At 39.3% G+C, this 25969-nt stretch overlaps 1 protein-coding gene across 1 annotated transcript in view; it reads right to left on the reverse strand.

Annotated features, from left to right (window-relative positions):
- Positions 1 to 4512: 4512 nt before the first annotated feature.
- The window catches only part of LOC308136977 (solute carrier family 23 member 2), a gene marked incomplete at both ends in the record, with an annotated part of 85311 nt that continues 63854 nt past the window's right edge, over positions 4513 to 25969 (reverse strand). Inside the window, 4 exons of the mRNA XM_080505533.1 lie at positions 4513 to 4697; positions 4778 to 4873; positions 18738 to 18846; positions 21539 to 21703. Of these exons, the coding sequence (XP_080361659.1) occupies positions 4513 to 4697; positions 4778 to 4873; positions 18738 to 18846; positions 21539 to 21703 (555 nt within the window). The remainder of the gene's footprint in view (positions 4698 to 4777; positions 4874 to 18737; positions 18847 to 21538; positions 21704 to 25969) is intronic.

Below are 25969 nucleotides of genomic sequence, written 5' to 3' on the forward strand. Positions count from 1 at the left end.
GTCACCAAAATCAGTTATTTTAGAACTTACAGTTAAATATGCAACGTGTTCTTCACTGGATTTTTCTTCAATAGTAATAAACACTCAAGCCCAACTATTAGCAACGTGAAAGGGGGGGGGGGGCATTTGTGTGATCATGACACTCAACTTGTCATAATTTTCGTAAAAATGTAAAAACCCTGCCCAAACTATCAAACAGCCATTTAATCATCTTTTCAGTGATTGTTTTTATTTTATTGAATTTACTTTGGAACAAATGTGAAGTACAGAAGAAGCTCCAAATATGGCCACTTGCACTGTGAAGCGTTAAATGAGCTTGACGCTGAGAGAGAGGCATTTCTGTGTCTGGGCTATATTTAAGTCTTTTCCTTGCACGGATGAGTTTTAAATGGCGAGTGCACAGCTGAGGTATTTTGATGCACAGCAAGTTTTCAAAAGTGTTCCTGAGCTCCTGCGGGGATTTTCATTACAGGATCATGTCTGTTTCTAATGCAGTGCAACCTTTAGGGCCTGAAGATCACAGTCATCCAATTTTGCACTTTGGAGATTTTCTCTGGACTTGCCAAAACTCTTGAGTGCTACAATTCCCATTTCATGATGAATATTTCCATTCTTAGCAGTTTTATTGAAGATAAATGCTGCCATGTTAATGATGTTAATGCTGCAACAATCTATTTTCTTCTATTTTGAAATAGCACACAATATAGATATGGTATTTGTGTTGATATGGATGTTTTTCAGGAGAATTACTCCCTCAATGTTTTTTATTCCTTGCAGTGAAAACAGACACTGATTGGTACACTTCTGTAGTTCTGTTTTTTGAAATGTTTCCAACTCAAGCATGAATGTCACTGTGTGTCGTAGCGTTTTTGATAATTGCGTAGTTGACAATACTTAATGAATCCTTGTAGGTAAATCGATCCCATACTGTGCAATCGCTGATCTTGTTAGCTTTGTGCCAATGCAGGTCCAAGGCCAGACAACTTTCGTAATTTTTTTATCTGCGCAAAGTGGCTTTCTTCTTGACCCGGCGTTGGCCTTGGTGGCAAACTTGGCTCCTGTCCCAGACACATGGCTTCCACATACGGTGCTCAGTGTGTGTGTGTGTGTGTGTGTGTGTGTGTGTGTGTGTGTGTGTGTGTGTGTGTGTGTGTGAGTGTGAGTGTGTGTATGTGTATGTAAGAGACCCAGCTTCACCTGCTCTATATGTTACACTAATGAACAGCGACTACTATTAAGTTCCACAAGTTGGTTGGTAGAAAACTCAGTCACATTTACTATGTACAATGTCAATTAATCTCCTCGAAAACATTTTTAAAATTTTTTTTTATAATTTCCTCCACAGTTTACTCAAAGATGAGTGATGATTTCGAAATATTCAAGATATGATTTCTTCTGTATAAATAGAAAATTTAGTTACATCTTCCTTTAACCAGAGAAATAAATTCAAATCGGGCTCTCAGAGGTTAGCCAACATCCTTTATGGTGCCTAAAATAATTATTTCAATGAAAGAAAAGTAAATTAAGAATCTCTCGAATGAAATTACATAAGTTGTTTTTAACTGTGATAAACATGCGGTTCGTCACTCAAGTAAACACTTGTTGCACTTTAAATATTCACAAAGCATTTTTAATTTGCACACAGTTTTACACACATATTAGCGTACGAGAAAATGCCACTTTGCACAAAAGAAGTTGCACACAGTTGTCAGTTTAAAGTAATTTATTGAAGCTTCTGTTGCTACCTGCAGGTCCGGTAGGGGTCGCTGAAGGCTCCGGCCGGTCTGTGCAGGCAACATTACAATTAACAAAAGAGCATCGTAGAAAGCAAGTATTATTTGAGAGTTGCCATTTGTTGGGGTTTTATAGGTGTTGGTGTGCATGCTGTGAATGTTTCAAGGTGCGGGTGAGAGTGTAGTGTGGTGTGGGAGTGGAACGTTTGAACGTTCATGACTGAGTCTGGCCCAAAGACACATCTAAATACAGTTCCGCGCCAAGCCACACAATACATAGGGTTTAGCAGGGTTTATCATTTAGTTTATTATTTATGTGTTTTTTTTAATGATTTATTCTTTAGTATGGGTTTCCCTTTCTTTAGCTTAGGATGATGGTTTTGTATTGGACACCTATGGCGTTTTTATGATTTTATCCAATTCACCAGAATGTATTGAAGGCACCACTGAAGATCATTATGAGTTCTGCTAATGGAGAAGCCACACTCTTGTTTTTATCCTCCGGTGCAACTTGAGAGACTTTGCACTTGCATTTCTATGCATTTCTTGACACTTTACAAACAAAATACTGAAAGAAGTGGCCCACCCAAGAAAAGCTGCATCTGTCTTCTTGTTTTGATGCTCACTATTCCAACCACCTGGTTTGTGAAAAACTGTGGCCACAGATTAAGGGTAATGGATTTCCTACTCCTGCTCTGAAATTGTCAGTAGGTGTGAGTTTATGTCTGAGACTGAGATTTCCTCAGTGATGGATTGGTAACCCAACAGTGTGTAACCTGCTGCTTGTCCAATATCAGTGGAGATCACCCCCCCCCCCCACACACACACACACACACACACAAGCATAAATCACAAACACCAAGCAACAATCACAAGTATTTAGTACGATCGGAATTTATTCAGCGATAACCCTTCAGTATCACAGTTTAGTAAGTTTTCATAAGTAGTGTGCAAAAAAGGAGTAAATTCAAACACATTGTCTTGAAAAAGGGAAAAGGCTCTTCTGTACAGCAACAGGAGACAGAGAGACACAAAACAACCAGGAAGTGTGAAAGTGATGTTGATTTCTTGATGAGGTAGTAATGATCCTACGGGTTACATTCCGAACAAAACGTAATACAATGATGAGTATGGACTGTGTTTGATTCTCGGCTGCCCGGGTGGGCGGATCGTTCACTGAACGCAGGAACCTCAGTTCAGGTTTAAAGCATGTTTGGACATTGCTGCTTCTCTTTGCTCGCTCAGGCACCATGACCTCAAGAACTATGGTGAATTAACTTCCACATGCTTAAATTAAAACAATTTGATTTCATGTGAAATAAAACAAACAAAGAAAAAAAACATTCATCCCCAAGGATGCAATGTAGGAAAAAGGTAAGAAACACCTTTACATGTACAGTTGAAGTGGTGCGTTGTGATACAAGCTCTGAGCACAGCAGCTCGACCCCGGATCAAACAAAGATACCTGCTAATATGACCCATGGTTAGAAACAGGACTCACTTGTTTCTGGTTCAGTAATCGACGAGTTTAGATTCCGTGAGAAGACATTCAGTGAGAAGACACATGAGATTTCTTGACTCAAAACATTCGATTCGCTTCATTGTTGAGAATAATAACTTCAAAATGTCACAGTTTGCAGCATATTCTACCTAGACTAGTTCATTAGTTCCTGCCGCTCTCAGCAAGAAAATAAATACTTCAAACTCTTCTTTTATTCACGACTTGTTCAATACAACCAGGTGTTTTCATTCACAAATATATATTTGCACGATTTGAATACAGAAAATAATTATTTTCAAGGACTTGGATTCTCTGGTTTTTACACTTGACTCCATCAGATGTATATCATTTCACTCCACAGCACTTGTCTTATCACAGGTCAAGTGAAGGTTTCAAGTGTATTTTTGTATCACTGCCTTTGTTGGTTATCTTGTTGGGTAATGGAATGAAGCCAGAGCAGACACACCCATGCTCGTAGTGATAATTTGTAATTTGGCCGGCGACATTTTCAGGGCCACCCAGGATCAATCCGAATCAGATGAAATCATAGACAAACTGATCGATTCCTTAGTCGATTGTAATAATAAATAGTCACTAGGGAATCCATGGATCAAGAAAATGAAGAGGCTTAAATTAAAGAGTGGCAAATTTCAGCATTATAACTCACTTCATTTAGATCATAAAAACCATTACATTTAAGAGTTGGAGCAACACTGATATTCTTTTATAACTCTACAAACCATTTGATAAAAGTGATCAACGGTTTTCAGAGTAAGAGCGCAAAAAGGAAGCCAAACGATGAGAATTGTTCCGGACCATGTTTGTTGAATGAACGTTATAAGGGAAAAGAGTCAAATGACAAAAATGTTCTTGAAAACTTCCCCTGGAAGTGCTGACTTGATGAACCATTGGAGGAAATTTTCAAAAGATGACAGATGGAAACTTGGCGTTAAGATGTTAAGAATATTGACATTAGTACAATAAACTATGGCAAATGGAGGAATTTTTTTTTCTAAAAACCTGCTGATTTGACACAAACTGACCCTTTAAACTCTTGGAGGGGGGGGACGGGGGGGGAAGCAACTCTATCATAGATCTATCAGCCCACAGTGATAAATAACATTAAACAAACAATATAAAAACATTAAGTTGCATCTACTTGTGTGAAAACTGGGTTGTGGGTGTGGATAGAGAGACGCTGATTGAACATATGTGCAGCACCAACTACTGTCTGGCGTCCCGGGGCCAGCATCAATACATCTGGAATGTACCACTTCATTACATGGGTGTCTCTTCCTGGGTGGTCCTATAAGATGGGAGGAAGGGTAGGTACTGGAAACATCTAAATCGTTTCAAAATGCCACTGCAGAAGGGAATGTCGTAGCACGACAGGTCACACATGTTTTTGCTTTCCACCTGCACCTTGTCCCGCCAGCTCTTGATGCCTCGCTCCTTTTCAGTACCTGGAGGAGGAAAGACGAGTTCAGCGAATGTTGATAACGACTTGGTGAATTTATTGTTGCTGATATGTATGTTGGCATACCCGGAATGGTGTTATCCAGGATGAACCCAAAGAAGCCACCAATGAACATGTGAGTGGTGAAGAGGACCACGATCACCTGGTCCAGTTCTTTAACACCTGCATTCAGAGAAACGACAATAAACAAAGCCACCTTGTTAGTCCTTAATAGTTTGTGAAAGTGCGGCAGCAATAAATCGGGCGCGGAGACTTCTCTCTGCTCTTGCCTTCTCCAGATGGAGGCCAGAGGTCATGTTCAAGGCACACATGGCTGGAATCCCCCCCCCCCCCCCCCCCCCACACACACACAAAAAAAATACAAGCACCCACGCAAACCGAACCCAGCAGACCTGATAGTAAATCTTGCAGGACAGGATGACAACCAATCCACACACAGTCCGGCTCCAATGCGTCTGTTGGATGGAGCTCATACCTGCAAATTTGTTTCCGAATGACGAACAACTGTGTGCGCCTGAAGCCGTCAACCCCTCATAGTCCAAATCTTAACGCCCTTCATATGTCCAGAAAAATAACATTAAAACAAAAATAACAATAAAAGGTATATTTTATGTTAAAATTAGGTGACCTACTGAACAAAAGCTCTTCTCAAAACCATGAATCACATTCGTCCATCCACATATCGCATACATTCTGACACAATTTGACGTTTCTGTACGAAGCCATCGAATATCAAAACAAAGCCCCCCCCAAAAAAAACATAATCATACATCTGATTTTCAACTCTTCATCATTTGGAAATGCCACAATTAGAAGATATGATCATCTCAAAAAAAAAAAAAAAAAAGAATGGATGGATGGATAAATTATAACTTTTATATATTTTGAGCCATAAACAAAGACGTAAAATACTGAAAAAAAAAAGAAAAAACCCTAACCATCAATTCTCAACCCTTTCAATTTCATGTTTTAAAACACTCATATCTTACATACATTACCAAATATCATGAACTGATAAATTTTTCTAGTCTGACTAAATCTTATTATTGTAAAATGTATTTATATTACTTTTTTAAATGCTCTAAATGCCACATATAAATCATGTTGCTTCAAAAGTTTTACATTAAAAAAAAATCAATTTAAAAAAACGTTAAACAAATATTAGTCTGCATTGAAGCATATCATTTCATCACAGTCACAGCTCGGAAACGAAGCACTGACATGAGAAAATGCAAAATTTTGCCTTTTAATGGGGGTCAATATAAATTTTTCACTCTCAGAAAAGTCTATGAATTAAACAATAATTCTGATTGATGAAGCTGGAGACTTTTGAAAATATCTGGTAATTCTAATTGTCAATGTGAGCAAATTAAAGGTTAGAATCAGAAAGAAAACTTCTTTATTTATACTCAGGGGGCCAAAAGGTGGGCAAAGAGCGGCACAATAAAAAAGAGTGGTAGAGGGGTGAAAGCAGCAGATTGTGTACAGTGGCAGGCCTGCTGCAGTGACAGTATGAGTAGTGTGCTGCAGAGGTTGTCAATGCAGTATTGTTCATAAAAACAGCATATTAAAAGCAACAATTTCAAAATAGCAGAATGAAGAGCATAATGTGCAGAATGGTAATATTGCACTTTGTAAAGTAAGATTGTGTCTAGCAGTGATATTAGTAAGTAAAATTACACGATATAATGGTATAGTAATAAATACATTTAAAAAACACAACTAAACTAATAAAAGAAGAAGAAGCTGAAGTAATAAATAGACGAACTAAAAAATATAAAAGATTTTTCTTCCACTTTTTAAATCTCTAGTTTTAGGCTTAACCAGTGACACAGGCTTAAAGTAGCCTTAGAAACTTATAAGCATGACATCTGTTATACAGTATATATTCATATTAAATAGGTGTTAAATATACATCCAATAAACATCTTAAGTCCACTGTCACAACTTGTGTTTTTGTTGTACCACACCGGAAACTAAACAGTTACCTTAACTATTAATAACCTTGTACTTGGATTATGTTCATTTTGTTGTTCTGACTACGTACAGTTTGAGTTCTTTATTAAATGACAGATAAATGCAGGGAAAATGTTTTTACTTTGCTGACATGCTTCGTCTGTAAAGACAAAATAGACCCGGAGTATATGAAATATATGAAATCCCATGCAAATCATTTAACAAAACATACATTGGCGAAGCGGGCAGATCCTTTAATATGAGAAAGAAAGAACATCAAATAGAATGTGAAAAAGAAACAGCAGGACGACTCACGGGGTCATTAAAAAGCACAGCAGAACAGGAGAATGCTAAATCAGCATCACGGACCACTGCAGAAGCCAAAACCACATCATGAACTGGAATGAGAGAAGGGTCATCACATCGGAGGAGAACAAGTTCAAACGGTGGATAAAGGAGGCCATGGGGGGGGGGGGGGGGGGGGGGGCTACATCCTGTCACAGACCTGGGATTCCATCCTCCAGAGACCACTGGATGGTGGGGGGCTGATAAAGACCGACACATCATCACACGTCAGATGACGCTCTGAGGAAGGTTGCAGACGCAGCCAAAACATGTCAGCAAGGTAAAAACATTTTCCCTGCATTTATCTGTCGTTTAAAAAAGAACTCAAACTATATTACTAACCTTGACCTAAATGAGGTTGCGAAAACTCACAACTCTACAAACATTGCTCTCGCAACTGTGATTGATTTACTTGGGACGGGCCGCAAACCTCAACGCGAAAAGTTTTTATTGGAACAGAATTTTTTCTTCCTTAAATTTTCAAAAGCGAAGACAAACTGCACCGCAAACTGGATCCGATCAACCTCCATTAGGCAATAATCTCAGACCCTGCCCGGTAGGAATGCCACTGGCTCAAGAGATGAATGCCAGCAATGAAAAGTGAGAGATCCATCTTCTCTCAAGGGAAAGAACCGAACATTTCACTGTAACCCTCATGTAAAATATACAGTATGTTCTGCCTGACTTCAGAAGGCTGCTACATCGGCGGTGAGGCTGGGATGCCAAAGAGAAACATGTGAGCAAAAAGTTTCTGCTTATTCTCACAGAAACACAGTCTGGCAGAGTGAAAAATTCTCCGTGACGGAGGGCAGTGTGCCAACAGAATGTCTCACAAGAGCCAAGGTGAGATTGTTTTGACATTTTTTTTAATTGATTTTTGGATTGCTTTAGAAAATAGAATTTTGTAATGGTTGAAGGATTCTGCCACCCTTCCATTGGGTTCAGTGAAACACTGCTTGGTGCTTAAATAGCATTACTGAATACACCCACTGAGCAAAAAGAGGCGCAAATCACGTCTGTGTCGTATTTACATCTTGTCTGGACATCATACGGACATCAATGAAATTGTTTTGTTTTTTTAAATGCGGACAGGTCATCAGTCTATCACACAATTTAGCATTACCAATTACAATCACATGCGCGTTTTTGAAATGTGGGAGGAAACCTATGCAAGTAAACTGGTAAAAATGGTGCTCTGAGACATTGAGAACGCAACTTTTTGAAAAAGACTTCCAAGGTGGAGCTTTTTTAAAATGATAGAAGATGGTGGAAAAATGCTGCTGCTGCTGCTTATGCGCACAACATCTGTGGTAAATAGTCCTTCTGCACATGCACGAGTAGATGTCCATTTTTCATTACAAAAAATTAAATAAAACAACCAACAGCACCCATTAATGGCCAAACATGAAAATGACATAGATTTTCTGCCATTTCTGTGTAAAGGGACGTCGTATCTAAAATGAAAAAAAAAACAAACATTGCGCCTTCACTTGAAACGTTGTCATGTAAACGGGCTTCGATCTTGTGTGTGTATTATTTAGTCTATGTGAGCTTTGTGAATGAACTGCATCCTTTGCAGCTCTTCACCGGGGATTAGCCGCAGGTCCACTGGAACCATCAACTGATTCAAAAGATTTATAAAGGAGGGACGAGGGTAGATTAATTAATATACTTGTATGGGATGTCCAGGAGCAGTGAGACAATGACACAGTGGTGATTTTTGGAACTGTCCTCATTCATTGGTCTTTGATGTTTTTACAACCTCCATCACCATTGCTCCAACACAGAGCCTCGAGGAAATGGCTCTACTAAAAAAAGTAATTCAAAATCACTGTCCAATGGAAAACTTAAAAAAAAGCAAGAACAGTGAAGAAGATTTGCACCATGTGCACAGCGGTGTTTTTACAACCTCAGTTGTGAAAGTCAAGTCAACTTTCTTAGAAAGTCAAGAACAACCATCCAGGTTTTGTAAAGTAAGTGGAGGAGAAGGGGTTTGCTTTCTAGAATTTGAGCTGGCAGGCCAAGTAGAGACGGCCCACTGAACGTATGGATCCCTGCCAAAAGGCCCCGCAGCCGTGAAAGTGCCTCATGAAGTTGCATCAAATCGAATCAAAATCTGCCAATATCACTGGTTTGACTCTGAACAATGCTCTTTTTCAATAACCCATACTATCTTGCATACGCACACGCACGCGCGCACACACACACACACACACCCTGCCAAAAGAAGCATCAGTCAAAAGTTCAGAGCACCCACTGAGTTGATTTTAAGTCCTCGCAGTCTGTACGTGTCAGGATGTCTAGATGAGCGGCAGTTTGTTTACAAAGAGCGCTGACAGACCTTCTCTTGTCTGGCGCCCTCGGCTGAGTGTTGAGGCTGAGGAACGAGTCGGGGGCAAGAGTGCTTTATCTGAGCTGGGCAGATTACAGCCAGTGACATGAGGGCTAGCCAAGAGGATTGGGAGGTAAGCAGCCTAGACCTGAGAGAACCAGACAAGCCCTCATGCCCAATATTGAACTCTGGATTAGCACTTTCCTGGGAGACACTCGCATCACATGACTCATGGGATCAAGGTCTTATGTCTGCAGAGAGGAGCTGTTTAATCTGGAGGATTGCTCTTTTGACGGCGCTTCATAGGAGATGTCGCTAAGATCCCCCCCCGCAGGCGATCGATGTGTCATCAAACGATACGAATCAATAGCATACAGTCTGCAACTGATCTTTGCTTTCCAGATCTCTGATTGATCATACCTCACTTTATCTAATTCCACTTTATTGGATTAATGCTTCATAAAGGGATTAGTGTAATTGGGATCACCCTGGTGTGTATGAATGTAGTATGTTTATGTAATACAGAGGACAATTCCCCTTCTTTAGTCATCAGGGTTTAACTTTTTAACTTTCAAGCTTTTTCTTCTTCATAAATGTTTTCTTTACCACTTTTCTCCTCTCACTACCTGACGAAGTACATGACATGACATCCATCCGCTTTTCATGTACAGGCACTGCCAGTTGTGTAAACGGACACACATTTAATCTGGATTAAACCTCACGGAATGTGTTCAAATCTTGACTTCTGTTACTTGACACTGAGGTCAAAGTTTCATACTTGACCTTTTTATATTTCAGTCTGAACTGAGAGATGTACCACATAACAAGTTGCAGTACATTTTGATTTTGATTTATTTTCACAACTAAAAGATCTAAATACATGTTTTCTCGATTTTTAAGTGTTCATGGTACAAATCTTCTGGGCAGCTGATGTTTTTTATAATGAAAACAAGCCTGTTGAAGCAGCTTGTACAGATACCGTCTCAAAGGAGCAACAACATCCAAATGATTTAATTGTAGACCTCGAGACTTGTTTTTCCCCCCAACGATAACAAGTAAAAAGTCATGTGTGAGTGTGAAAACCTTCCAGATCAAGAGTTTAAAAACGTAACCAGCACCTCCAACAGGCTGAAGTGCAACTTGCATCCAATTCATGTTGTCTTGTCAGGTAGATCGACATCAATACTCAATCCAGTCACAGAAAATGAACAAAAAGACAATTCAGGGGGGACGGTTACATCATCTTTTTTCCACAGATGATAGTCTTTGCCTAGTCAGGGACCCATGTTAAAAAAAAAAAAAAAAAAAAAAATGTTTTCGGGCTTCTAAATGATCTGAAAAAGTTTGGATGATCCACCAAAAGTGGTGCAATTTCGTGTGGACGGCCCCTCAAGGTAAAGTGTTTGCAATCTGGGCCCACAGGATTTGGGAACACCTTGGCCTTCAGGGGCTTATAGGCTGGTGAAACTGCCGCAGCAGTAATCTGTAAACAAAGCAATGGGAACACACAGGTCGCCACTCACTGTCACGGGACTCCTGTGCTGCGGTTGCACAAGTCGTTCGGCTTAAAGGTATACAGGAGGATTTTCCGGAATTTTAGGAAAGAACCGCCCTCTCCACCGTTTGAAAAAAATGCACATGCGCAACGCTGTACCTGCTCCCGAGATGGAACGCCTACCAAAACGCGTGCGAGAGACGTGCACGAGCCCAGTTCTCCTCGTGCACGCTCTGTTTACAAGTCACAAGTCGGCATCGCTCACATAAGCTCACTTTACAAGAAGATTTGCACCAGAGGGGGTGAAACTGTGTAAAAATGTCCGAGAATAATGCGTCGGGTCGGCCACCGGCATGATGAGGACCGTGTAGAGTGAGCTGCGCGCAGGGACGAGCACGTACGACGGGCTTACGTCATATATCACCAGAATGATTGACAATTGGGAGGACCAGTTATTTTGATGATCCACCCGGAAGAAGAAAATCCTCTACTATACCTTTAATTCAACACTTTTATCTTCGTTTTATGGCGGGAAAACCAGACAGCAGATGGAGCTCTGTGTGGCCTCGGGTAAACGTTCCAAAGGCGACACTGATGCTCAAGGTAATGGGGAGACTCTGTATAGCTGTCAGCTGAAAACCTCAGGATTGACAGCTTGATCACACACATGTTCTTTAGCAACAAGGTCTGAATGATAAAGACACACAATAATGTTGAGTATTTCAGTCTCAGCATGACTTGTGAACACAATATGAGATGTGAATGTCTTCCAAAGGACATTGCTCTTTCTCTTCTTGGACCATGTGAGTCCATAGAGCTTTAGAAGTGTGGTGGTTTGTTGACTTTGTTATTTTTCGTCATTTGTCTTTGATTTTCTGTAGTTTTGGCTTTTGGCTTCACCAGACATGGTGTGATGTTGAAACAAAGAAGTGATCTGTTTTCCAAAGAATCTCATGCAGTGGGACTTCACTGATTCGCCAAATATGTTGACTCACAGCATGGAAACACAATTCAGCGCAGTCTTTTCAGAAATTTATTTTTGTTATGTTGATATCGTGATGAAGATGACAACATTGTGAGACATCATGCATGGGATCTTGGTATGAGATAAAACTCAAAGCACTCAAATGATGGATCTGGGTGAAAATAAACATTGAGCTCTGGTATGAAGCGGTTTGCAATTCCTTGGAAGGGCTGAGGCTGACAACACGCCTTGCCAAGGTGTGTTGTCACATTAAGCAGTAGGTGCGGATGTTTTGGCATTGTCTAGTGGCGTGTCTGAGCGGGACAGTAATTATTAAGGCACACAGTGTTCAATTCATCTCACCCCCAAAGTGCTTTGATTCCCTTTGTGTTCATGAGCATGCGATGAAGTGCAGGACATGCAGATGTGTGTGACCGAAAAAATAATTTTCTTTTCTAACTGCGTTCTCATCTAAATATGGAATGCTTCCCTTTACTGCACAAAAGATCATGTGCACTGTGTACAGCGTGAGAGGAATGAACACGTAAAAGTATTCACGAACACATACTGTCTTACTTATATACTTTGTTTCCATTTGCTTTACCAGTGCGTGTTCAGTTTGCTATCTTTAGTCTGGCTTTACAGGTTTACAGATCAATGTCAGTGAGTAATTTAGAAGACCTTTAGTTGTGTTTTGGTTCTTTGGAATAGATTTCGCAACAGCTCATTGAACCGTATCCTGTTATAAAGTTGCATTTTGGTACGAAAAGGAATAGGGTAAGTTGGGATTCTCACTGAGTTGTGGCCTCTGATTTGTTATTTACAAATTTGTTATATATATATATAACTGTATATATATATATATATATACAGTTTTAGTTATTATTATTATTGTTTTATATTGTTTTTAGTGTTCTACATTGGGTAACAACTGTGTTGTTTTAAAGTGCTCTATAAACAAAGTTGAGTTGAGTTGAGTTGAGTTGAGTTGAGATGAGTTGACTCCCATTAATAATTCCATTAACCCACTGTGACGTTTGCGGTCTGTGAGACGTGCACAGAATCCTATAACCAGCTTTACATGGAAGCCCGCCAATATCAAAACTGGAATTAACCAGGTCTTTTTTTTTTTTTTTACATTTCAAAAGACACCAAAAGCACGTTGTCATGTCTTGACGTTAGGTGAACTGATGTCACAGACATGCACACAAAACTCTGACTATACTTACAAGGACCATGATCGGATCAAAACCCGGACTACAGCACCTCCTCCGATTCAATCAGATTGTGCAAATATGATCAGACTGAGATGTTTATAAGGTGCATATTTACTTGTATCTGCATATAATATGATGCATTTTGGTCCATGTACCCACAGCTAGTGTCTCTTGTGGCTCTTCCTTGATCTTATGGAATTTTGTTTTGTTTTGTTTTTTACTTTTGATTTTATCTTTTTGAAAATATAGTTTCTTGGTGAACAATGGTGGTGTCTGACATTTTGAAGCCAAACCTTCCATTGCGAAATACAATCAAATATCCAAAAGATGTTCGTGACTGTGGTATGATGAGCAACAGCATGGCTTTGAGGCTAATGCTGGTTTGCTTGCTTTCATGACAAAATCGCTGATGGCTCAGGTCCCAGTGTTGTTTTCGCTACTCTAATTATTTAAAATGTCATTATTTTTAATCAATGTTCTCTTATTTGGAATCTGCTTGGTTTGGCTGAATGAGTTGGCCTGCAGTTTTGGCCCACAGGCCTTTGGTTTCTCAGAATCATGATAACGCAAACGTTTCAAAATATTTTTAATTTGCATAAGGAAACACCTTGGTTTATATCGAACTTGTGATTTTGATCATGTTTGTAAAAAAGCCACCAGGGCGCCAGTTGTTCAAAACTGGGTTATCGTTTATCCAGCCTTTAAATACATTTAACTGACCGTTAATATTAACAGCACTGTTACGTTGTTATTCAAAACATTAATTTTAATGCACTTCCGGACCTCCGCTAGGTCTTTAACAGTGTGGTTAACTCTCATCATGGCGTTCACTGGCAGCGCTGCGTTCGTGATGTCAACAAAAGAAGGATAGGATGTACCGTGGACTTAACTTTTATATAAGTCAATACTGTAATGAAGAGTTACGTCTCTATGGAAGCTCTGGAGTGGCCACAGGAAAAAAAATAAAAATAAAATTATATATATATATATATATTTATAGAGTTACGTGTGGAAATTAGATGATTGATTAGTAACTTCCAATGAATAACTGGAGACGCCAAGTTACTATCTCATTCCCGTGTATTATATTTTTTCACCAATGGTGCTTCCATCCTGTCATATTTGCTGTTATGCAGCTTTGAGATCAAATTATTTGGTTTCTGCACGTGTCTGAATCAAATCTGAATCATCAGGAGGAATAGAGGTGTAGAATGATAGAACGCAGCTCTACAGCCGTTTCCAATGGTAACCTATGTAAACACACACTGATCAAAAACAACTGAAAACAACTCATTTTATGGATAAAAGCATCCAAGTTTTCAATTACAGTAGTATGTAGTTTGTTTGGTAGTTACTGATGAACCAAAAGTATTGCTTAATAATAAAGGAGTGAGTCTCATAGTGGAGCAACGCAGCCTCATGCACTCGCCCTCCGTGGCCACAATGAAAGAATCTCATGGCCACAGATTAAATTCTCACTTTATTCATTTGAGGCAACCATTTATTATCTCGTTCCCACGCGTTATTATTATTTTTCTCTACAGCCACTCCGGGGCTTTGTTCAATCCACTTTCCATATCATTCTCTCGGGTCAAAACTTAAAAAAAAGATGATGCTTCGTCCGATCATCCAGCTTAGTTTTCATGTTCCACTTTAATATCCTGGTAGCAGCATTGTTTGTCATGTTTTATGGTAGTTTTATAGACCAGATAAAAACACTGTGCCACAATGTTTAACACAAAACGTGGAAGCATGGAGACTTGAAAGTGGGCGGAGTGTTGTTAACCTCACTGTTAACTTTGACGGCGACGTTAACTAACGGTATGGCTAACCATGTTTTAAACATCGCATATTTAACGGTCGGTTAGTTAACAGCAGTTCGGACTTAACCGGTGGTTAAAATAACCCAGTTTTGAACTCCGCCCTGGTGTCTAAAGGAGATGACGGAGGCTGTTTGGGTTCTTATGTTATCACTCTGAACACTGGCTAGTCTGTCTGCAAAACATCGTTGAAAACTGCTTTCACTCAAACTGTCCGTCTTGTGGATTCCTCGGGTTTTAAAGTGTTTTTGAAGTAATGCGGCAAGGAAAGAATTTCATGAGAAACTAAATCACAAGTTGGATACTGTTGAAGTCAGAAAACCTATGCTTAGTTGAGTATGAATTAATATTTTTTATTTAAGTGTCATGCACACATGTGCCCAGCCCACATGGGCTTATATGACACGACATACATTGCTAGGAAGATGACAGTCATGGTAGCTGTTCAATATAAAATGAACATTTCATGGGAATCAAGAGTCTGGATACAAAGCTTTCAGTGTCATTGTCCAGGCTTTTTCCACATATCTTGCCAAATAATTCAATTTCAATTCTAAATACCCAACTCAGCATATCGTGTTCTGTCAACCAAAAGAGATCAGGATTATTACGCTCAAAGCAATTCTTAAATCATTATGCAGTGGACAATAAGACATGAAATGAAATTCATCCACCAAACATTAGTAACAAACAATACATAGCCTGTTCTCTTCAGAGGCTCCTTTGTAATGACCCACCTCCACCCCTTGGGGCAGCACTCCTGCTCTGAGCTGAGCACACAGAGACCTCCTGTCCGCCTTTAAATTAGAGTTAACAAAACATAAAGCTCTGTGGAAAAACACTGAACGTAACTTCTCTGTTTAGGTTTTTTTTTTACAGTTCCGGCTTTCACTGCTCTTTGTAATTATCAAATAATATCGGACTGTGGTTTGTTATCTGACACCGTAAATTCATCAAAAACAATGATTGTAAATTCATTTTTGTAAATATTAGAAGGACCTCATGAAACCAAGGGTATTTATGGGCTTTATCCCAGTTAATAACTTTAATGGTGAGTCTATCCTCAGGTAAGTGCACAAGGCTTAACATTTCAGCCCACTGCTTCACCACACAAGGTTCCCAGCTCATGTCTCCTTCTATAGCTGCCTTCGGGGTGAACTTATGGACTCTGAGGAAATTCATCGTAGCTCTGCTTTGGACAGAGTTTCTCACTGAGTTAATGATTTTGCTTCAAAAAATTAACACTGCAGCCTTTCTCTTGTTTAAGTTTTAAATATTAGCAGCAAACTAAATATCTGTTCGTTTTCTGACCCACAACATGTAATTTCCACGAAATTCGTGTAATTGACGGATTTAGATTAACTTTATGCACCATTTTAGAACTATTTTAGAACTAACCCACAAAAATACATAATGTGGGAGAAACAATGATAAATGTGATTCGCACGACACAAGCAAATTACATAATTTTCAGTGTTTCTGCCATTTCCGTGTAAAGTTTTTTTCAAACTGTGAAACGTTTCTGAGACTAAAACCCAAAACCACCATATTTTGACCCGAAATAGCCTAAGTCTGGAACACAAAGAAACTTAAAATAACATTTAAAAAACACACTGAAAGAGAATACTTCAAAAAGTAATAATAATACAGTAAATTTTATAATTATTATTAACCTAGTGAATCTAAAGAAATACACATTTTCCTAAAGTTGTACACCTTTCTCAGTATCTTTCCAGTGCGTGTTTTATTTATATTTTATTTAGCCCCAAAAGTCAATTTATTGAAGGGTAAATGTATATTCTCTGGGTGTTTGTTAGTAAATGTAAGTATTAAAATAAAATGCTTCACAAATTATCAAACTAAACAACAAGAAGTGATCAAAGACTTTTTTTTTAAATATATCTTTTTCGCAAGTAACATTTTCTGTTATTCGCCTTTTTGCCAGTATATATGACGTCTTTTGAGATTATAGTGTTTCACAATCATTATGTATAAAACAACCATTCTGAAAGGTATTATATAATTACATGCTCTGATAAGTACTTGCTACTTAGCAACCTTTAACCAAGCGTCTCCACCTCATTTATCTCAATTACCCCAAAAGGATGAAATTACTTTTAACTGGAGCACATTCCCTCAGTGCCTTTTTTCATCCCCACATCATTTTTCAATGCTTTTCTTCTGCAGCAACAGCAGCAGCAGCTCGAGTGACTCCACTATGGGGACTGTTGACATGTAAATGCAAGGTCTGAGCTGGCTTTACAAAGATGTGGACCAAATGTAAGCCGTCTCTGGGGGGCTGCCGTCACAACTTAAATGTCCAAGGGTAAAAGCCTACCCTGCCCGTTACGCCCTGCCGACAGATTTGGGTGTTGACGGTATCTTTTACCAAACTTTCTTATTGCTTTTGTATTTTTGCTCTCGCAGCTGAATGTGTGTCTTGTTGGTGAAATGTCCACTGAAAATACAGTTGATATTGCTCATAATGCCGTAGGACCAAAGAAAGCAGTGTAGAAATGGTTGTTATTCATGTTGTTTTTGTAAAAACACTCAAGCGGGAGTCTTAGGGCCCCTACATACTCCCATTTTGAAGGCATAAGAACAAGAAGAAAATTCGGCAGTGATGTCAGCCAGCTGCCGAAAAGAAAATATGCTGTTTCGGCAGCACAGCTTATTTCTTGCCTTCAGTGGTTTCAGAAATGCGTTTTGCTGAACTGCTTCAGTGATAAAAGAAAGTTGTTGTCCGAGCAGCGATGGTCCGTTTTGTCACTGCAGGAGCTGACACGCTTTTCGTGATGTGTTCAGGTGCATCACGTAAATCCGCCTCCAACATGTTAACGAGCTGCGGGGCTCACACAGTAGCAAAGTTACAAGATAAATATGATGAAAATATGACTGATAGTCATTAGCTGGAACGCACATGTGCGGCACACTGCAATCCCGAAGTTTTGGCAGTGCGACACCTACAGTACATACTTCAGGAACATACTGAGGTCATTTTGTTCAGGATTTCACTTGAGATTGTTACCATGTCAAAAGTCCTTCACAATTCAATTTGAGGGGATTTTAAAAAAAATCCTGTTTGGTGGTGTCTGATGTATTGCAACATCAAAGCCAGTGATACAGAATCATAGATCTCAAACAAAGACAGTTTGAGGAAGAAAATGGAGATGAGATCCAGCAGGAGGTCTACAATGCATTCTCTTCATCAAACCTACGCTGTGAAGTGATTGTTTGAAACATGTATGAATGAATTATCAATATTAGGTCCAGAGGTTTAAAACACAGCCAAACAGAAAAGAAATCTTTGTTTTATCTATTAATTTTATCTCTATTTGATGTACCAAATAAAGAACTACACCTATATTCAAATATTTCATTGATCAAGTCATGTCAAGGTTTAAAAAAGCTTTAAATTACAAAAAACAACAACATTGTACTTGTTACAATAATACATTCTATTGTATTGTATTCTATTTTAATCCATTGTCATTGAAATGGACAACAGAAACAGAAGAAATGTTTTCTGTTTGCCCTTAAAAACAAGAAAAAAGATGTTGTCTTCTGTATGTTTTTGTTGTAGCAATAAATATTGGCGGATTATGTGGAACGCCTGTCTTTGTTTTACAAAAGACAATTTTACAAGATGTTAATCGAAGAATATATTTGCTGTAGCAGTGAAAAAGAAATGTGTACGTGGATCTATGCATTTGTATTTTAATTGTTGTGTGTCTTCAGATACAGGAGGACCTGAAATGCTTGAACTAATCATTAAAGAATGAGAACTTTTTTGCTTGTCAGAAAAACAATGTTTTGGTTTTTATTTTGTTACACGTTTGAGTCTGAGAGGGCTGGGCTGGGCATTGTCGCCTGTGCGTGAGTGTGAGCCGGAGTTACCCGTGTCAATGATGCCGGGATTGGAGTGAAACCAGGTCGGCAGCACAAGCCCGCTGAAGGTGGAGAAGCCGAGGATGAGGAGGTTCCTGGAGGAGTTCAGATCAACGTACTGGAAGGAGAGGAGAGGAGAGGAGAGGAGAGGAGAGGAGAGGAGAGGAGAGGAGAGGAGAGGAGAGGAGATCTGATCTGTGAAACCGTTCAGAGCGGTTCAGTTCCGTGACACTGATGAATCCCATTAGGTTGTTGTCCTGTCTTCAGCTGGATGACATTTCTGTTTTGGAATTTCGCTAAAATGTGATTATGTGCGAGTCAATTGGAAAATCGAAAAAAGGACTCAAATCCTATTTTGCTATCTAATTCCCATTTTTGTTGCCACGACATAGCAGGGGTCAACCCGGCCCATAAATAGCCACCAAGAGGCTGAATACTTTTCCCCAGCGAGGTTCTTTCCTCTCATGGGGGGATCGATACTCACACTAAGTCCTGCTCCACTTTTAGTAACTGTCCCATCAGCTTCCATGTGTTTTCCCATTAAGTGTTGTGACAAAGTGAAACACAATACTGGAGGTTTCTGCCCACGTTCTGAGCACTTTGTTGCAGCACTCACTTTGTATACTCTGTACATTACACTTCACTTTTTGAAACCTTTGACTCGGACTCCTGGGAGCTGTCGTTTCTCAATGAAAACAGAATAGTTGTGAGAGAATATAGGAGTGAGTACAGTATAGCATTTCATCTTTGTACAAAGGCTGACAGAGGAAACCCTTTAGGAGGCGAGACTTTCTATACAAATGATTCATTGCTGTGCAACATTATAGGGAAGGGTTTAGTTCTTCATCGGAGCTGTTTCCTTTGGACACGTTTGCTTTTTACTCCTGATCATTAAGTGCATGCTTAGGAATTTTGGTAAATTGCAGTTTTGGGACTGTTGTGTCTGTAATGGCAGAAGGGGGGGTGTTATACATTTAATTTCGAATATCATATGCTTTTTGTCTATCTGAGGTAACTTTGGATCTCTACCTGTCTTTAGAAACATCAGAAATAAGCAAGATAATGAAGAATTGACTGTCTTTTCAATCACATTAAGTTAAATGGTAACTTTCACATTTAGCAATGATACATTGAAACTTTTCAAACTGGGCTCATTATTCCTGACACTGAGATTTGTGACTGTGACTTTGACCTTCAAGCTGGGAAATTGAAGAAACTGTGAGCTATTTACCATCAAAACTCAGTTATAGGGAAAGCTGAAAAGGCAACAAAGACCTTAATATATGAGATTAGGTCAACTCATAAAAGACTGTCGTGAAAAAAAGCACAACATATTTGAGGAGAGTGCTTGTTGCAAATTGAACACTTCATTGGATAAGCAAGCAAATGTATGACCTTGTTAATGTAATCTGTTGAGTTTTGCTTGTGCCGCCCCCTTCTTGAAGCATGACCCGACAGAAAGTCTTCATATCCGGTTCTGTTGGTGTCTTCCTTTTAAAATTTAGTTTTTCCTTTGCATTGTGTGAAAAAGTGTTTTTTTCTCTGTAAAAACTTCTTTCCCCTTTTCCATCAGGCTTCTAAATACCAAATAACATTATAACATCATACTGTGCAACATCACACTGTGCAATTATTCAATTTTAGTCCATCCCATTTCTCATCCTGCTCTTTTATTTATCATTCATATGCACCTTATTTTAACTGTTTGACTGTTTGCACTACTTTTTTTAAATATATTTAAATACATTTTTTTAATGCCTTTTTTTACCGGTTGCTAAGCAGCGACATTTCGTTGCCAGTTCCTCACTGTGTGATGTACTGCAATGACAATAAAGAAAGTCCAAAGTCCAAGTCCAAAAGTGCCTTAAAAAATCTGTGTTGACAATTATTTCTGAGATAAAAAAGCGACGGCTTCGAGCCTTCATTATCCAATGAGGCCCTTGTTGAAAAGAGTCTGGCTGCTTTAGTGGACACAGCCTGACTTGTTGAAGCCTACTTTAAACGTGTGGAGTTCATCCACGTATCGAAAATGAATTTTTGATTTGAACGGTGTCTTTATGCATTTCAACTATGATACATCTGAAAACTCTGTATTCTAATGGCTATCTTGTCAGCACAGTTTTGTGGGTGGTTTTAATGTCCAACAGTGATAAGGACCTTCCCTGGTACTCCTGCTTTTATCACATTCAGATGTCTTGTGCCAGGAAAGAAGATTACATTTGACCCAGGTTCACGTGCTCGCTTGTCGATTGGACCGGTTCCAGGCATCGCCGCCCACTTAAAGCTCATTGCATCGCTCACATTGAGCTGGTCGACGTGGGCTTCAATCAGTGGACGTTAAATGTTTTCGAGACGTGTACTCAAGATGAAATCATGGTATTTAAATATATTTTACATTACATATTCTACACATTGCACCACTTTACACAAATTCTCCTCTTGATTTCTATTAAGAGTTTTTTTACTCAGCTTAAATTGTCCGACTCAGTGTTTCCCATATTATGAAGCGACTACAAAACGGGTGCAGAAAAAGAGCTTTACTTTTTTGGATGAAATGGTTTTATGACAGTATTTCAGTGACCCGTATTTTACAGAGGAAAGATACTACTCCAATAAAGTTTTCATAAATGGCACTGTAACTGTCCATGGTTGCTTGTAAGTTGCTTGAGTACTTGTTTTTTACAGGATCAGCGACGGGGCAATGCCGCAGGAGCCGACAATATTCAGTAAGGACCCGAATAGGTGCTTTGAATGAGAAAGAAATTTCACCTAATAAAATGTGATAGATGATAGAAGTGAAATCTATTTACCTGGAGGTTGGATATCCCCACTGCTGCAATCATCCCAAACATAACAAGGAACATGCCTCCTATTACAGGGTCTGGGATGGTGATAAAAACTGCTCCGAACTTCCCAAAGATCCCCAAGACAATCATCAGAATTCCAGTCGTCTGGAGGACCAGCCGGCTCCCGACCTAGCATTAAAAGAGCACATACATTGTTCACAGCGTGGCAGCAACATATTTTACATAAGTGAAAAGACAATGAGCCAAGAAAACAAATAAAAAAGGTTTTAAGCTTGTAAAGGCCGGATAGGCTGCCTGTCGACACAAGGCATTTCATGAATTCTACTTGACATGAATTTGTTTTCTTGTTTCGCCAGAAAGTGATGATTAGATCTACCATAGCTGCCAATCTTTTTGCGAGACAAATGTATGTCTGAAATGTGACACTAAATGGTGCCTTCATGTTGGTTATTATGGCAAATAGCGAAGACTGAAACTAGCAGTTAAATGTAGGGGTTGAGATGTGACCACCTAAAACCAGGTGGTGTGCATTCCATCAGACATTTTGTGAGAACAATAAACTATAAAAAAAAATTGGGGGGGCGGGGATTCTGCAGAAAATAAGCGAGAAATGTTTATGATCATTAAACTTCACAGTTGTACAATGACATTTAAAAAAGATAGCAATGCAATGAGTTGACTTTCCTCAAAGCACGGCCTCCATATTGCCTCTAAAACAGCATGGATTTCTTGCAATGTCTCATCAGGATTATTTTTCCGACATCAAGCTTGTGTTGCGTTTTGGGTATCTGCTTACTTGACGATGTCGCTGGGAGCTGTGAAAATGTGGGAAAATGCAACTTTTTGAAAAATGCACACTACGGCTGTAGTAAATAGTTATTCTGCACTGCTAAATACAAAACACTCTTCTCTCACTGTTTTCACCTGAAGTATAGAAAAATTATACAGTCCTAAAAAATGACAGCTTAAACACAAATGCATCTTATAATTGAATCAGAGGGGGCCATTGCAGTGCCTGACTGCATTACAAATACAAATAATGTTGGACAAAAAAACACAGCACTGTATTGTCCACAGTACAAAATGCAAATATTTACACCACATCTGCATCAATTCCTTCAGCCTGGCCAGGCCACAGGAACTCATCACCTTTACAAGCTATGTCTGATCAAGCTCTGACATGCATCAACAGAAACGTCATCACATGCCAAGACCATGATTGAAATTATTTTTCGAATATATGGCTTATATATAATATATGACCTTCCACCTCCATGTAGAGCAGAATTCCTCTGTAGGAGTCAGAAATGGAGAATATGGCGGCAGAGAATCAGATCCCGCTGTGTATCTGCTCAGGTTGGGTGTCGCTCTTTGTCCTGCTTCTTTCATTGTCATTCAATGATCAGCATGTTATCACTGACAGCTTACAATGCATGGATTTCATCTGTATTGTATTTCTTTGCCTTGGTCTTTGTCTGGGTCAGGTTCTGGACCAGGTGCATGGAAAGGTCCTGGTTCTGGTCATGGTCTTGGTCATCCACGTCCTCTTCCTCCTCTGACATCCATTCTGAACAGCGAATGCAGTTTCCCAGCAGGTTTTATAGTGTGCAGTTCATTGGAAAAAGTGTTTTCACCTTTCACCCATTGTGTTTTAATTGTGACCGCTGTGTTGGAACAGTGTCCGAATTCTGTCTTTCAGTGTTCCACTTTTTGAAAAATGTGTATCATTAAGTGTACTATGAAGTGTGTTCAGATGAGCAAAGAAACGTGTTCGCTGTTTTGCAAAAAGAGTGCAAGTGTTTTGGAATCTGTATGCAAGCCATGACTAGTGTTCAATGTTTTGACACCAGAGTCCTGTTATTGAGAGGACTGTTGGTGGCTGTGTGCAGTGAATGGAATGTAGCATCTTATTAATCAAGAAAAACTTTACGTCTGAGATGGATGACCATGTTGAGTGTACTTTGCCTTATCTGTATTTTCAGCTGGGCCCAAGGATCTGCAACCCGGGCTTGATCACAGCTAGTTTAAAAGACAAAAGAGTGTCACCAACAATGTTAAAGTGACCTCTTGTGCCCCTATCATACACATAACCAAAAACCCATTCAATCACCGTGACGATTTAGAAATCAGTTCCACTGAATCTGATTTGATGAAAACGAAATCTGTGGGTCAAAAAAGACAAAGCTTTAAATCAGGTCACCTATCACCGAGGCTTTGTCATCAAACCAGTCCTGTTACTTAAAACCATCATTGTAATGATCCCTTTTGTCAAGAATTCAGACAATGAGGCATTCATCCTACAACAATGGAACAGTCAATCCATGAACTGTAAATTATAGGCTTCACATCCAGAGCACCACACACCAAGAAGCAGTCCTCAAAAGTCACGTCTGAACTTGCTTGCTATATGGCTGTAGAACATCTCCGCCCACTGAAATACTGTTCAAGGTACCTCATGTTTTCTGATTTAATAATGATTGTGGTCATGCAAACTTTCTAAACTAAAATGGCAAATGTGCAATTTCCAGCCCAATAAAAGTAAGAAAAAATATCTTAGCACACATTGGTACTTTCATTCCTGAACTATAAGGTTGTGGTTACTATTCTTGGATCAGTTTCCGATCTGTCTCCACATTAATGGGGGTCCACTGAAATAGCTTCCTGTATCTGCATCAAAAATCACAGCTACAAGTCCCAGAAGTTATAGTACTGTATGAGCATTTGACTTGGGTCCCTTGATAAACCACACTTGTCAATTAAATAAAGTCTGTAAAATGGCAATGGATTTCATGACTTACAGGGCTCTTTACATAATAAACTTATGGTAATTTCACCCCACCCGGGATATATGAGCAAGCAACGTACTCAGTAAAGGGTATGGTTTTGAATCATTGGTCAGACTGAAGTAGTTAACTAAACTGAACATGCATCCTTGGCAGCATGTGTGACTGTTTCATGGATTATATAACATGTCGTCAGATAGAATAAGCAATAAATTCATTAAACACACAGCCTTTGACACCATGGTTAGGTGATATGAAACACATAACCTTCTTCACTCCTGGTTTCAAACTTACAATTTTTACACTAAACTAAACTAAGACCAACTAACTTAGTAACGAGACGAAGTAAGCAACAAAAATACAACACAACACAATCACTAACGAGACTCCCAGTTAAACCCCCAAAAATGGCATTGAAAGCCCCTCTAACCCAAACTCCCATGGTGCATTGCAGCACAACATTTACAATATTATTGTAAGTAAGAAATAAATGCAGTTGATTAATAATATATACAAATAAATATATAATCATAAACTTACTTTCCAGTATACACTGCAATATGCAAATATCTTTTATACAAATTCAAACAGTATATAGCCATATACTTAATATATGGATGGAGAAACAAATAATAAATAAAGTAAACTTTATTAGATAAAATACTACAATACAAAATTATAAATGTATTCAAAACAAATTGTCCTTTCATTTACCACTTTGAATGACCTAGTCATTTATGACTCAGTCACCGTTTCACACAGTGCGAAAACAAATTCACCATTCCAGGAAGAGTGAAGGAATCCGGGTCAGCCAGCCCTGCTCGTAGATGGCCTTTATTTCTTTTTCAGGAAGTTGGCAACCCTAATTTGACCTCATGTTTAAATCTATCCTATGGTAGACGGATTAGGCCAAGATTTTACACTTTGGACGTAAACTCATTAACACCTGAAGCGGCCCCTAGCTGACAAAGCTCACAGCCAGACGGACATTAATTCCTGATCAGCTAACATTGTTTTTGCATTCCACATGGCATTTAGCACCTGGGTGTACACAACTGCGAGCGTCAAATGTGCAGGTAATACAAGACCAAGCAGCTCACACAACTGAACTCTCACTTGGAGTGCATGCAGCGAGTGTGGCATCGCCACGGAATAATTATTACCTATCAGGGGATATTCTTTTAATGATTTACAATTGTTTAAATTTTTTGAGCAGAACCAAGAACAGACTCTGTCCTGGATGTGAGCTGACTCTGGCATGCCTCTCAACAGGCTTATGCAGGTGTCGAGCACACAAACGATCCATTTGTGTTTTTTGTCGTGATGGAGTGGCCCTAAAGGCAGCAGCGGGGATTCTGCCACAGCAAAATACCAGGAAGTTGTAAACCTCTGCTCACTCTGATCTCAAATGGCTCAAATCGCTCAGCGATGTGGCATGAATTCAATAGCCCAAACCAAAATGTGGCCAAAATCTGAGAGCGCATGAACCAATGTTGCTCATAATAACTTGTCGGGAAAAGCTATTCTGGTGTAAGAAACCAAGCATTTAGGAGGTGAGGGAGACCAAATCGCAGCGTAAAAGAATTCTCATTTTTACTCTATAATTGATATGTGAAGAATATTCGTTGCCGCAAACCACTGAGGCACAGCC

This window comes from Blennius ocellaris, assembly GCF_963422515.1.
Source record: "Blennius ocellaris genome assembly, chromosome: 11".
NCBI classification, from domain to species: domain Eukaryota; kingdom Metazoa; phylum Chordata; class Actinopteri; order Blenniiformes; family Blenniidae; genus Blennius; species Blennius ocellaris.